The sequence below is a fragment of the Diadema antillarum genome, unplaced genomic scaffold (genome assembly GCF_040938485.1).
Source record: "Diadema antillarum isolate AM-2024a unplaced genomic scaffold, OU_Dant_1.0 seq00000205_RagTag, whole genome shotgun sequence".
NCBI classification, from domain to species: domain Eukaryota; kingdom Metazoa; phylum Echinodermata; class Echinoidea; order Diadematoida; family Diadematidae; genus Diadema; species Diadema antillarum.
Genome location: NW_027271264.1, coordinates 1,125,520 through 1,141,604, shown reverse-complemented (window position 1 = coordinate 1,141,604; position 16,085 = coordinate 1,125,520). Strand labels below are relative to the sequence as shown.

Genomic DNA, 16,085 nt, shown 5'->3' with positions numbered 1-16,085 from the left:
AACAGTCATCACCTGGGTTACTAAATACCACTTTACTCCAACATTATTCCTAGAGTTAAAGAAAAATGTTGAAAAACTGGAACAACGTACATTGTACAACAACACTGTAATACATGTAGTACAATGTATAAATCCGAACAACTTTCTAATGACAGAAAAAAATGAAGAAAAAAAATATCTGATTACAGAAAAATACTCTTTTTGTGAAGGCTTTCATGCCATGTTTCAATTGAGTACATGGACAAAATACTACATGTACTTAACCAATACATATTAGCACAAGAATAAACACTTTTTTTTTTCTAAGAGGTATTTGTACTAGTTCAGCACGACAGATACATGTATCTTACCATGAAGTAGAAAAAAGAATCACATTGTATGCATTGATGCATATTTGTCTAAAAACTAAAGTAATAATACTATGGTGATATCATATGTATTTTTATTTGCCAAGTTGTTAATAACTGACGAGACAAATCAAACTTCAAATCCCTATTACCACGATGAATGAGTTGACAAGAAAGGAATGCTTTGAAGTTCAGCTGCCAAGCCGCCGATCCCAGGGAGAGGCACCACGGACACGGAGACCGTCATGTGTATGAGACCTTTCTCATGAGCTCTGTGCTAGTCGCAGAGATAGCAGACATGTTGTAGATATGGGCGACCTCCCCCCCCCCCCCCCCCCCCCCCCAACTGATCGCATTCTTGAATACTGTTAACACAGCCAAAGGCTCATGTCTGGTGTAATGAAAGAGCAAGGAGGCCCCCTCTGGGTCAATCTCATTCCCGTAAAATTAGATCTCTCCCCGCTGCATTGTTTTGCATAAAGTTTCACAAGTCAAAGGTACCTTGTATTCACTGTCAAACCTGCCAATTTGGTTCCTGCCTACCTGTACCAATTCAGTTCCTGTTTATTCCCTTTCATGAATTTTAAATCGTGCATCCCCCTTGGTGTGTGTTGTTCAGGCAATTTGGAAAGCGGATGGAGTGGTGGTACAATGTACAAATGTGGTGTAGTACTTCCACAATTTGTTGATGCCAAGAATCCATTAAATTCACATTCATACTGTAAATCACGATCAGTGCGTTTCATGTACACATTGCACATGTGTCATCCAATTTCTGGAACTTCAAGTCCCAAATCAGCGAAGAACAGCCTATACAAATTACAAATTGTACATTGTACACTATACACTGTACATGTTGCATTTCACATGTGCTTATCACCTCATCAATATCACTGTTTCATGCAATAACATAACAACCCTACATGTTCTCAACCTCTGACTGATAATGAAACGGCTTCTGTTCCGTCAATTTAGGAATTAATATCCTACAATGCAATATCATCTTGATCACAGAGTGGTTGTGGCCCTCTACAGCAGGTTCTCCCGAAGGCCACCCCAGAGAATACAATTTTGTACATCTGGGAATAGTAGCAGTTCATATCGTAAATACTTCTTCCATCAGTTCTTTAAACGTTTGTGGTACAAGACCAGAATACCGTTTCATGAAACTTGTTATCGGCAACAACTGCCACATTTCCATGACAAATTCAGATGCAAGGATTTTAGTAGCTCATAACAACCATCATAATAACAGGTTTTATGAAATGTGGCCCAGAAATATAAATTTGGTCTAAAATGCTTTTGATACACTGTATCTGTACAATTGTAGGCATCTGTCAGTTGTTTTGGGATAACAATGTCAAATTATGATATGAACTTCGAACTGAAAACAGAGGGGTTTTCATCATGTGAGCTGTCAATTCCAGTTTAAATGGCTTGACACTTTTCAAGACTTTCCACCCTACCTCTCCTCCCTCTCCCCCCCCCCCCCCCACCCCCTAATGATTCATTTTACATAAAGCCATGCCTATCACATTCAAGAAGCAAATGCAGAGTTTGTTCGCAAACACGGATAAGTCCATTTTTAAAGATTTTGAAGTACAGTCTCTGTCATAAAGTACAAAATAATACCTTTTAAATTATATATTGGTCACTACATACTGTATAAAGGTACCGGTACATTTTTGAAGATATGGTCAAAAGAAGCAAAAATTTTCTTATTATTCTCTTTATATTTCTTGACCTTTAATCGCAAATACAATGTATCTCCATTTGGCAAATATGGACTTATCAGATTTTGTGAACAAACTCTTCAAATATAGCCATGATAGAAACAGGTTTTCAGCTTTCAAGGAAGTAAAGTGTGACACAAAACCATGGCGCAATACCGACATGCCATGATCTACAAATTGTGAGCGAGCCATAAATAGGCATCTCTACAATCTTGACTGTGATCAATCTTTCCTTCTCTGTAATATAAAGTGGGTCTGTACTGAAGTTTTGTAATTAGTATTATTTGTGCTGCACCCAGTCAGTCAATAGTCAAAAGTGATTCAGTTTACAAGCATGATTGCCTAACAGACTGTCCCATATAAAACATTATAGTGACATGACTTCATTCATATCACATGACCATTTGAAAACATGAGATGCATGCTGTCTGAGCCGTTGCATGATCCCGCCCCACAAAGGCTGCAACATGTACATGTATAATACGCACCTTGGCTACAAGTGCATCTATAGACACTATATTGGGATACACTGTACATATTACAACTTCCTGAAACCCGTCTATCCATCGCTGGACAGTCTTGACTGGGCAATATATACACACATGACTGGGGGGTGATATTTTCCTATACCTGCGCTGCAGGGCAGATGCGATATCAATCACTGGCTCGCTGACAGCTTCATTGCACCACCCGCGCTAGACTCTTAATTGACTGCTATTTTTGATGCCCGGGCCAGCCACCTAAATGGGATTAATTGGCGCAGAGTGACTTCCCAGCACAGGTGTGAATGGCAGTCTTCCAAGTTCAGTGCTGTCACAACAGCGACTTGAAACTCGTACAGCTAATGCTATTTCCTTCTCGTACTGCAAGATGCAGGTTTCCGCCCCCCCCCCCCCCAAATTCTTTTTTATTTGTTCAGTTGCTGTTGATGATTTAAGTACATAAACCAGAATATATTCAAATTTCAATTTGAGTTCATGCAAGTGATCCAGATAAACTGCAGAAGCCTACCACAGACCCATGTCATAAAACTTGTTACCTCCGCCAAGGGAGGAGGTTACACTGTATGTTTTCGTTACCGTTGGTTTGTTCATTCGTTCGTTCGTTTGTTTGTTCGTTCATTCGTTTGTCTGTGCGCAAAATAACTCAAAAAGTAGACAATGGATTAGGATGAAACTTGCAGGAAAGGTTGAGAATGACACAAGTAACAAACGATTAACTTTTGGTAGTGATCCGAGAATTTTGGGGGAATTCATGAAGGATTTTTGATATTTTGGCAGGGAGAGTCAGTGAACTTGGGAGTTCAGGCTGCGCGTATTTGAGGTTTGCATGCGCGCACTAAAGTGCGTACTCTAGTTTCTGCTAGGGTGAGGCACGCAGTGTGCAGCTGAGGGTTTATGACGAAACAAAGGCTTCTATATTGGGAAATCGGCGACTTTCAGCACAGCATAGGTGGAAATATCTCTATGGAAGAACAAGATCTGTAATGAAAATGATTTGCATGCTTGGCGGAGGTCTGCGCTCTCAGAGTGCTTTTCTAGTTATCAATTTAACAGGTTACGATAGCTGTTATAAGCTACTGAAATCCTTGCATCTGATTGGCTGAGAGCAAATTTGTCATCTAGAAGTGAAGCAGTTGTTACTAATAATTAGTTTTATGAAACAGGACTAAGGTTTTGAAAGGATTTTATAACGACACTTCTGGGGGGTGTTTTATCAATTTAGTCAGCGCTGACAATTTCCACAAAATCCTTGGTTTTGATTGGCTGGGATGCTCTGGTCACTGACTGTTACTATGGTGATTGTCAGAGACTGACAACTTGTCAGTGCTGACAACTTTGATGAAACGGTACCCTGGTTGCATAAACTATCTACAATGTAGGCCTGCCAGCACATTGTACATGGATATGATATTGCAGGCATTTTATCTTCACAGTTAATTTCAAAAGTCTGCAATCAAGGAGTTAAGGATAGTCACAGTGTTCATACTCTATTACAAGTTACATACTGTACCAGTACATTGTATCACACTGTCTGTATAATTCTACAGTTTCTAAAATGTCACTGTTTATGAACAATTCATTTCAAGGACTATCATAACATTGTATGTAAGAAACATGTGCAGTATTACAAACAAGGTGCACCAGTGCACTTGTTGAGCATTACAGGCCTACAACCATTGTACAACTGTTTTAGGACTTCCATTGTATTGTTTTGTGCGCCTGTGTACCATCAGGGAGGTGGAAGTTTACCTCCCTGGTACCATCACATACAAATACAATTGTACGTACACAGACATCATTTTTGTACTGCACATTGTACATGGTTATCATGTAGGCCTACATAGTCGTATTTGTCAGTGAGTCACATGTGTGGTGGCATTGCTAGGAAACTCTTTTTTTTTTTTTAATTGACTCAAGAAATGACTTGTAGAAACCATAACTCTCAAAATATTGAAATACCGGTACAGTGTGTACTACAGTACTATTAGTGTACATGCATGTTAAGAACTGTAAGTACATTGTATGCATTAGAAATTATACATATTAATAATATGTAGCATAATGTGGAAATGTTGCTGAGTGACAAAATTAGTCATGACATCAGGTCATTTGCATTATCAATATTGTTATTCAGTACAAGCCAATGTACGTCTCTGTGCAGTCTTTACTGTGTACACTTTGATGGCATTTGTTTAGCATTATCATACAATGTGCCTATCACTGGCACTGGCAGAGTAAATATTGGTATTTCTACAGTCTGAGCAATGTAAGAGTGATTGAGATTGTTGGCAACCACAGAAAGGGGGCGGGGGTTACAGATGAATTTTTCCTCTTGAGAGATGATAGATGGGACATGCAGGAATTTGTCTCCTTGAGTAGCATACATGTACATTGTGTGTTTGTATGAAAAGCTTTCTTCATTAGCATACTTTACAGTCAAATACATATTCCTTATCCCATATCTATGCTGCTTTCTGACACTGATACGAGTTTGTGTCAGGTACTGTACCAACAAAGAAAAAATTGACAAACTGCCAAATGTCTTTCAAACGTAGCTGGGCATTAATGTCAGCCGATACATGTACTGTATGTATTGGTAGTAATAGTTATACTGGGTATGCCATTTTTAATACTGCATATCAATGCAGTACCTACATGTACATGTGTGTCCATACATGTACACGTTGTACAAGAAAATACTTGCAAATCTTGAATGCAAACTACATTTTTGTAGCGCAGTGTACACTATTACACAAGTTGTCTTTTGTTTGCTGAAGTTTACTGTGTAACTGTAAGTAAGATGGCAAACATTCTCAACGTAAGGATTTTTTTTTTTTCATTAAAAAAAAAGTCTAAAGGTATGTTATCATACATTTGTGTAAAATATCTGTGTGTTAAATACCGGTACATGCATGCTTTCAAAAGTTTTCTCTTCTGTACACCTTAAAATGTAATTACTGGTGACATTTTGTTTTCTACTGTACAACACGTAGGCCTACACTTTCACAGCACATGCAGAATTGAAGCAATACTGGTACAGCACACATGTACACTTAGTACTGTATTTGGAAATAGTTATCTATTGAAAGAAAATGAATTACTTTTAATAGTAGATGATGTCATTCAGCAAAATAAGGAGAAAGAAGCAGCCACTTTACTCTCATTTCATCAGTTGTAAAGATCTATGAAAAAAAAAATCTAGTTTAAAAACCTGAAACTGTACAGTTCTTATACATTTTTGTAAAGCCACTCCTTTCCCTTCAAATCCATTTATAGTGTGCAATGTTTCTACCACGTGGCTGTTTGAGCTTTAATATTTCATTATAACAGGCCTGTCTCAGACCTAAAGTCAGTGGTGTCCCATCCACTTGATTGGTGGAGGCATGACACTAAGAAGAAGAAAAAAAAAAAAAAACATTCATACCATGTATTTGGGCAACTAAACACCACATGGTGTATCTCACACAAAGCTGAGACAAATACATGTACAGTGTACCCTCATAAGTTCTTTATTCTTAATCTTATACGAGGTCCTTCAATCACAGCAAGCACAGCACCATATCACTTACGGTGTACATCCGGGCGTGAATAATAAATGATTCTATGGTCTCCTTTGTCTGTCTATTGCTCATCACAGGCACAACACTACCCACTTTTTATTTTCACTTACATGTAGGCCTACATGTACAGTAGAATGTACTTGTACATACAGTACGCGCAATAAGAAACGCCTCCGTCAATTTCGTTTTCCAACGAAAGTTCGTTATCGATCGAGTAGCAACGAAATTTGGACGAAATTTGGACGAAATTTCGTTATCGATCCAGTAGCAACGATTCTGACGCTTTGTGGACGCATTTCACGCACGACCGCCCGCTCAATTTCGTTCGGCAAATGCGTTGCTCGTTCGGAAAATGCGTGTGCGGAGCTCGGCAGTTTCGTCCAAATTTCGTTAAAAGCGTCCGTGATCCAAGGCGCACATGGAATACAGTACACACGTGTGTGTGTAGTGGCCACATCCACAGCCGCTAGCCGGCAAGAATCACTGCAAGATTAGACTCAACAAGTACTAGTAGTAGCACAGCGGTCGGGAATGAGAACAGTAGACAGGCGTGGAATTCACCTGATTCACATAATACTATTAAGAATGGTAACATGTATACATACATCGATGCCGTTTTCATTGAAGCAATTTGTAAAAGTTTTAGTTTCCCTTACCCTAGCTGTAAGTACGGCACCGTTAGCAGATTATTCACTGCATTTGTAAGTCACCTGATACATCACATGTTGGTATGCGGGCTGCATGTAACCAGGGAATGTGCACGTGTGGGAAAGGCGAGTGCGCCGTATGTGCGTCGCAATTGCCATGGCATGGCTCGCTCGGCTGAACGAAACAGAGATGTACGATACATGACAAGACCCAGTATAAGGCCTACTAATTGTTCACGTGTTGTTGTTTTTTTTTTTTTTACAAGCAGAAAATAAACAACTGTTGATCATGAAATAGACTAAATTACCAATCAGAGATCATTCGGGTTCATAGTATTTAAGAGAAATCACGCAATTTTGGCGAGGGTGAACCCACAGGAACCCACAGGAACCTTATCGTAGAATGCTGACCAAAAAGAAAATGGTTTCACTAAAATTGCGTGTACGTAAAATCCATTTGAGTATAGAAAGAAAATTAACCCCCAAAAAGAGGAAAAAAGATATTAGAAGGATTTGTTCGCCGTTATTTGGTCATTAAATATATTTTCTTTCTTCAGCAATTGCGCGTTACATTGCCCGTTTTTTTATTGAATCAGGGCCCTGTTGCATAAAACCCTTACCGCTGGACTTACCGCTCCTTTCTATGCGGTAAGTCTTAAATCAGCGGTAAATTTTATAATCATTGATGCTGACGGTAGTTACTATTGAAATTCAATGGTAAGTTTTATGCAACGGGCCCCAGAAAAGCAAAAAAAAAAATAATATTCAAAACAAGACAATAAGTTTAATTCTTAGTTTGATATCGTTTATTTCTTTATTGGACAGAGAGATAATTCAGACGGTACGTGGAATTTTCAAAGCGACTAATTCAGACTGATTCTTAGTTTGACTTGGCTCTTTCTTTCTTTCTTTTTTTATTTTATTTTTTTTTTTGGGGGGGGGTTTGAGGTTCATGTTCGTTGTACCCATGCACCCATAAGGTTCATTAGGACGAAAATGAAACATTCAGATACACGCGACTTCCCTACACGAAAAATAGATGTTCGTAAATGTGATAGTCAAATTATGATTCATAATTCGAAAATGCACGAATGTTTGTGATTGGATAGGTGCGTTATTGTCGGATTAGCAAACCTTCGGAGTACTGTAGTATCGAGCCTGTTGTATTCAAGGATAAACGAACTTTTGAAATAATGAATTTTATATTCAGAGTAAGACAATAAGTTTAATTCTTATATACAATACCTGTAGTTTGACATCGTTTATTTCCTAGTTGTGAAGCGGGAAGCGAGAGATAATTCTGAAAAGAAGTATATATACAGTCATGCAGACGGAACGTGAAATATTCAAAGCAGCTATGAGATTAAATCTTAAGTTGTTTATTTGTTTGTTTGATTGCTTGTTTGTTGTTATGCTCAAGCGTTGGTGTAATTATATATACATTTTTTTTTTTTTTGGGGGGAGGCATTTTTGTAGTACCCAATGCACGTAAAGTTCGCTGATGCGAAAGTGATAAAATGTTCCGTAACACGCAAATTCCCTACACCTTGTAGATGTTCGTACCTAGTGTGAAAATAAAATGTATTACTATTATTTTGTTTCCCCCATTGTTCGATGGGTATAGCAAACCTTCGGAGTGTCAATCCTTTCGTTTTCGGATAAACGAACTTCCTTAACTCACAACACCATGTTTCAGAGTAACAAACTAGTCATTATTTTATTCGGGCATTGGGAATAGTTCAGGAATAAAATATAGAAGGGAGGAAAATCTTTAAGGCAAGAATTACGATGGATTCTTAGTTTGAAATCATTTATTCATTTCCGTGGTGTTCATTATTCCGAAAAAAAGAAAACGGGTGCGCTATTCCGATGGTTACGGCGTTATTTCGAATCCGAAACACGCATATTCCTTGTGCCTATCCATGTTTGTTGATTCGAAAATGTAATCATGCTGCGGGTAATTGCTATAGGGGGCCATATATTGTTTTATTTCTGTCTATTGTTATATTATTATTATTATTATTATCATTATTATTATTATTATTATTATTATCATTTTTCTTATTATTATTATCGTCTTTAACATTATTAACCAATGTTTTGATTAACGAGCATTTTGTGGGCTGTTTTTTTTTTTTTGTTTTGTTTTTTTTTTGTTTTTTTTTTTTTTTTTTGGGGGGGGGGGGGGGGCATTGCCCGATTAGCAAACCTTCGGAGTGTCAATCCTTTTGTTTTCGGACGAACGAACTTCCTTACCTCAGAAGAAGAAATCAGTGTAACAAACTGGTCATTATTTTATTCGGGCATTGGGAAAAGTTCAGGAAAGAAATATAGAAGGGAGGAATCCGAAACACGCATATTCCGTGTGCTTATACGTCATGTTTATTGATATGCTGCGGCTAAGGGCCTATTGGAGGTCGTTATACCTTTCGTTTGGTGTACGATTTCTTTCGTTTCATATCACTTTATTTGTTCCTTTCATATTCTGAAATATTTAAAGGTAATCTTTCAATTGCCTCGCACTGTGTATATATACATGCATTTTCGTAACGGCGATTTCGCGCTTTGCTGCAGTATTTCGAAGGGTGTTTGATGCCAGCCGCTTCGGTGTGCTCTGTGGTAATGTTTATGTGGTTGTCAGGGAGGTTGTTGATACTTTGTCTGTTGACATTTATTTTCGTACAGGCATGGGCGGATCCAGGAATTCTGTACAGGAGGGGGGAGGGGCGCAACTAATATTTCTGGTGCCACTTCCGGGTTTCACTTCTATTTTTTTTTCCCACGATAAATAAAGGGGGCGTGCGCCTCATGCGCCCCCTCTGGATCTGCCACTGCTACGTGTTTATCTCGAGTGATGGTGATCGTGTTTCTAAATGTTTATAAAAAAAGGGACAAAATTATCCGAGTGATGCCTGATGATAGTGCAAGTGATGATAATCAACGATGCTGATGTAAAAGACGGCTTGCTGTGGATGCTGAGCGTACGTGCCCTTCGTTTATTTAAATAAGTTTTCCCTCTTTTACTCTTCTTTCCCCTCCCAAGAATGATAAAAAAAGAAAATACCTACACCTCACAACAAAAGGAACCACGTGTGAACAACCATCGTTAAGTTCAATCGAAATGTTCATTATTAGCAAAGAATAAGGGGAAAACACGAGTGACGGAAAATGATAGAAGCGACGAGATTGTCTTCTTGTGTAATGCGGTCTCTTGGGATTGGAAAAACCCCACCCTCTCCCTTTGTGGAAATTTCCACAAAACCAGGTGCGTGCCAGACCCCAGGTGCCAGACGAAAGAATGCGCGCATTTGGTGTAGTATATCGATCGAAGAACTCGCGGGTGAGTTGAGTTAAAGGAATCATTGCAAAGATGTTCTGATGTTCTGGTTCCCGAACTGTAAAAAGGAATTGATTAATCACTCAAAAATGCAATCACAGATTTATATGAAAAGTCTCATATGCCTAGACAAATTCACTGAGATGTCCTATGTGATGCAGCCACCACCCGATTAAACGGCAAAATCATGACAATAAAATTTCACGCTCATCAAAACTGCCTATTACTTTTCATATGAATTTTGGTTATCAACACTCGTTCGTGGATTTGTTTGTTTGCATGTTTTGTGTGTATTATTCCTCGATCCTGAAAGACGTAATAATTATTCGCATCGAACGTAAACTGTTTACCGTAACTAAGCGTATGGCGCATTCGATCCATTCAACTTGCAGTAACCTTTAAGGCAGTACAACTGTAAGTAGCACATGGTGCATTCTTTTAACCACGTGTTTCGCATATCGGCACATCCAAACACATTCAGACATAAGCGATCGTCCTTATGGCAAACTTTCCGATTACAGTCAGGGGAGAAGAAATCGTAATACTGTACATGTACTTACAAAAGTGATTATGCTTAACATCAAATAAAATGAAGAAGTTTGAAAACAACTTGGCAACACTCAATCAAGTTTTGCATTCTCTCACACAAAAGCTCTCTTGAGAAAATGAAAGCATTCCCTCTCCCCTGCTAGATAATGGAAGTTTTCATTACTAGCCCAGCAAGTTTTGGGAGTGTACATGAATGTTTTTAGGATAGAGTCAAAAGGGACCTAAGTTTTCGATCATAGCAGAATCTTCGTCAGAAGCAAAATGGCAAATAGGCAGAAAAAGCAACCACACACATGTAAAGCGACTTCACACAACAAGAACAGTCAGGAACAGGCAAGGGACAAGGAACAAAGAAAACAAAAGGAGAGGGTAGGATGTCATGGGCAAGGAGCCCAACAGGTAAAGGGAGGGGGATTAGAGCAGGAGGATGGACAGACAAAAGGCAGGGGAAGGTTAGTAATGGTCGTGAGGGCCAGGGGGCAACCATTGAAGGAAAAGGATGAATATGGAGGCAACATCAAACAAGATAAGGAACAACAGAGAGACAAAGAAAGGTAAAGAGTGAAATAGCAACAGCAAAGGGGGGGGGGGGTGAGCAAACAGCAAGCCCTAGAAAGGATCTGTACAAGTACCAAGAGGAGGCAACAAAATGAAAGTTAGAGTCAATCAACAAATGCAATTAACCATATCAAAGTATGGTAATATTAATACAGCAATAATGATGATATTGACAAAACAAATTAGAATAATCATTAAAGCACATAAAAAAAGGGGGGGGGGACACAAAGTCCATGGGAGAGAAAATGTATACTTGCAAAGCAAGTATCAATAGGCAAATTAAATACGTTTCAAAGAGCTGGTTCATATGAAATCACCTTTGATTTATGATTTTACAAACAAGAATTTTCATCGCTTACTTATTTCTTTTATTACTTTAGTAATGTCATGATATTTCATGATGGTATGTGTTCTGTCTTTACATGGCAAGATAGGGTTTTTTTTTCCATCCAGGGTCAAAAGAAGAAAGTGATAGAAAGATAACTGAAAGGATAGAATGGAACACCTACTCAGCAGGCAACACTAAAACAGCCCCCAGGGCCAGGCCATGTCGTCAGTGTCACTCTCGTCTTAGATCATTACAGGCCTACATTGTACATGTATAGGCTACTCGTTTCGTACTCGTCATCGCCAACGTCATGATGGTCGGTCACACGAAATAAATTGCATCATCATAAGAGCTCTTATATCAACACCACTAGATAGTGTAGATTCATTATCATTATCACTATCATTCCAGTCGATCTCATCCACCGCGAAACCCTCAAAATCCTCAAAATCATCGTGGTTAATACTCTCACAAAACACATCTGTAAACGATTCAGACATCGCAGACCTAGCTACACATCTTGCACACAAAAATGAAATGGAGGTGGAAAACTACGATGAATACACAAAAAATATCGACGATGGCATTTTACCGTAGCAGAAAATACACAGAGTATCTTGCACCGGAAAAAAAAAATGGATGTGGAAAACTACGATGAGGAAAACTAGGGTGAAAACCCGATGCGTGAAGACGAACGATGAAGACACTTTACGGTAAAAATACTTACACGGAAACAAACGAGTGGGTACGATATTCTCGCACACACGAAGATAATCGACACATCGTTCAATCGAAAAACTCAACAAACACTCGAACAAAAACTCACCCCAAATTGTGGCAAACACGGTAATCACTTAATAAAAATGAGAAAAAATACTCTCTAAAGTATGATTGTACTCTGAAAAGAAAGGGATACAATGATACGAAAGCAAAAGAGAGAAAATGAGAGAAATGGACGGGAAACCTAGAGAACTTCGACGAAAGAAGAGCTAGCAATTCGCGATTAGAGCTAACTTTCCTGTACAGTGTGTGTGTGTGATCGCGTGTAAAGGGTTGAAAGCGTTGAAAGCGCTGAAAGCGTTGAATGCGTCCACAGCTTCGGAAAAGCGTTCGGGGATTTCGTTGAATTCGTTGAATTCGTCCAAAATCCGTCCATGAAGTCTGGACGCAAAAAGCGTTGAAAACGTCCCCGACGAAATCAACAACGAAAAAAGCGTTGGGACGAAATTTGGACGCACTTTCGTCGGGCGTTTTCTATTGCGCGTACTGTATTTGTACATTTGGTTTGCAATACAGCATGCATACATGTACTGTACATACAGTGTATAAATCTGGGGTATGAGTTTTCTTCAATTGTCTACCTCTGTACAAAAACAAATATGTAAGATCGGAACCGCTGATACAAAGTGAAAATCTCTCACATGATCTGGCAGTGTATGTTTGTTTTTCTATTATTTTCTCTTTAACTGATCACAAAAATCATATTTAGATTAGTTGTTCTATCTCACATTCATAAGTGATTCTCTCTTCAGTTTGTTGCCTTGCCAAATCAAAGCAGGCTTCCCCTTGTTACTTTGATATAAGGGCTGTAATCAAATGGTACTGACTGGAAAATAAAAGCATTCCACTGGAATCATCAAAGAATAGTAAAACAAGAACCAAGAATGTATGCATTACAGGGTGTATACAATGTGATGTTGAAGTTGAATCTATGTGACTTGGAGATAGGGATTGACAAGGATCGATGTGGATTCAATTATACTTGCAATTATGTGAGTATTGGTATTCTTGAACACAGCATAAACAATGAACAAGGGTAATCTATTATTTAATACGTGAAGAAAAACACTAACATTAAAAACACTTATCAGTCACTTGTGCTAAAACTTCATCAAAATTTTCCACTTACCTGGATCTGATGCATTGGTCAGCACCACATTAAGGATCTCCTCGTTACTGGTTTCAAAATCAAGTGCTTGCTCCAGAGTGACATCCCCCGAAATTGGATCGATGGAGAACTTTGCATTCGCAGGCGTTCCCATGGCGTAGCGAACATCCATACCACCAGCTACTATGTTGTATACCACATCACCAACATCCTCAGCTTCTGAGATTGTGTGGGTTTCTTCCGGCAAAACGTCACGCTCGACACGATTTAATACCTTCCCTTGGTCGGGGGCGTACATGATGTCATCCCCGTATGGATGAAACTCTGCAGACAGGGGACGCACAATGATCGTAACCTTTGACGGCAGGGATGGCAATGGGGGATTTCCATGATCGCGAGCATGCACAGTGAATGAATAGTCCCCGGTAGTCACAGGAGATTTCACAGAGACAACTCCAGTGCTTTCATCTAAACTGAAGACATCACTTGAAGGCTCCATGGAATAGGACACTCTACCACTCTCTCCTTCATCCGCGTCCGTGGCATAAACTGTTACCACTCTCGTTCCACTCGGTGCTCCTGTGTAGGTACTGGACGCAAAGGTGTCCATTACGAAAGCGGGTGCATGGCTGTTTCTTCCCACCACTGCGATGGTCACATTTGCTCTGGCTACCACAGCGGTCGGGGTAGACGCTACAACCTGCAGGTTGATTTGCGGAGTGGCCGTAATGCTCAGGGGCACGGCGCAGTAAATCTCCACTGTACCGTTGGGTAGCGCCTTCAATCGGAAAGAGTCGCTGCCCTCTCCAGCCAGCTGGTATGATATGTGCTCTGCTGAGGGTAGGGCGAGACCCTCAAGGCCTTCCACAATTTGGTTTTCAATACCCTCTACAATATTCCCCCAATATGATCTGTGAGGAAGCTTGTCTGACTCTCCACTGACGCGGACACGTAGGACATCATCCCACGTGTGATTCCCCAGCGTGTGTCTCAACTTGAGAGCAATGTCAGTGTTTGCAAGGTGCTCCAGAGAGTCCCTGATCTTCAGGGCACCATCTTCAGCTAACTGAAATAGGTCTTTCAAGTGTGGCTCAGAGATTATCTCTGACACTTGTCCCTTTCTGATTACATCAGTCACTTTGTGTCCTGGCAAGGCATTGGAAGGCACAGTGAACTGAGGCAAGCCCAGGTGTAGGCCAAGTGCCTTTTGCGTCGTTGCCAAGAAACATATAATCACAAAAATAACCAACAGGTCAACTGACCTGAGTTTACAGTTTGCAGCCATTGCTTGATCAGTTGTCACTATTCACTCGTCCTCTGATCTTCAAAGTATCCACTGTATTTTCCTACCTTGTCAGTGTTTCACCCTTGAGAATATGCCTCTGACATCCACATATTAAATATGGCTGTTATTTACCTGGAAAGAAACAAAAAGATACAAGATTTGACTCTGCATGTCATCATATATACTGTGTCAATTATTCTCCTTGCAAATTTCCCAGAAGACTCAAAAAGTACTTTTCTCCATTTGATTGACCGAAATGGAGATCTATGAACTATAACAATCAAGCAGGAACAGGGTCAATCCATCTTTACCAACTTTTGAAAACCAATAAAATAATACAATGCTTCCCCCGTATTTCTTTTTTTTTTTCACTGTTCCCATGTTTGACTACATTTTGCATGCATCTTCCCTATCATGACTACTTCTGCTGTGCATTAAAGGGGAAGGCTAGTAACTGATCAGTGGGAATCAGTGGAAATGCTGGGAGATGATTGTTCCAATCCTTATGGGATTCATTCAAGAGTTCATTGTATATCTATTGTTGTGTGAAAATGATTTGCTTCAGAACGGTCTCATATTCAAGTAATGTGCAGATTAATGCTCCGTCACTGACCAGGGACGCTAACTTGGAAGCATTAAACTGCACATTACTTGAATATGAGACCATTCTGAAGCAAATCATTTTCACACGACAATAGACATACAATGAACTCTTGAATGAATCCCATAAGGATTGGAACAATCATCTCGCAGCATTTCCACTGATTCCCACTGATCAGTTACTAGCCTTCCCCTTTAAGGCCGTGTCACACCAGCCTAGCGTGCGACTTGCAAAGAACAATTTTGACTACCCCGAGGTCCCCGTAGATGATCCGCACATGACAGTACCTAGCATGTATCTCAAAAGTAGTCGCCCGGAGGTGCGCACGCATATTTTTTTACCCGCAACCGCGTTTAGGCCCTGTCACACCTTTTCCGGGCAGCGTGTTTTTTTTAGACGGCACAGATTGGGGAAACTAAAAATCTATCGGGGACCCTATCCCTAAACCTAACCCTAATCCTAATCCTAACCCTAACCATCAAACCCTAACCCTAACCCTAACCCTAACCCCAACCCTAACCCTAACCATAACCAAAAACCCTAACCCAACGTTTTTCCCATAGGTTTAACACGCGCCATGCCCCAATCTGTGCCGTCTTTAAAAAAAACGCTTCCGGGCAAGCTACTCGGGCTTGTTTATACGTGTATGGATTTTCTAGCATACCGGACATTCCTGAGGGCGGAAAAGGATTTGAGCGAGTCAGCGCATGTGTCTTACTTGCTGGACGCGTTATACTTGCGAGTATACT

At 39.8% G+C, this 16,085-nt stretch overlaps 1 protein-coding gene across 2 annotated transcripts in view; it reads right to left on the bottom strand.

Annotated features, from left to right (window-relative positions):
* Positions 1-14,859, bottom strand: part of LOC139728924 (neural-cadherin-like) — a 75,411-nt gene extending 60,552 nt beyond the window's left edge. For both annotated transcript variants that reach the window (XM_071639852.1, XM_071639853.1), the window contains exon 1: positions 13,472-14,859. In XM_071639852.1, the coding sequence (XP_071495953.1) occupies positions 13,472-14,735 (1,264 nt within the window). In that variant the 5' untranslated portion in view covers positions 14,736-14,859. The remainder of the gene's footprint in view (positions 1-13,471) is intronic.
* Positions 14,860-16,085: the final 1,226 nt, after the last annotated feature.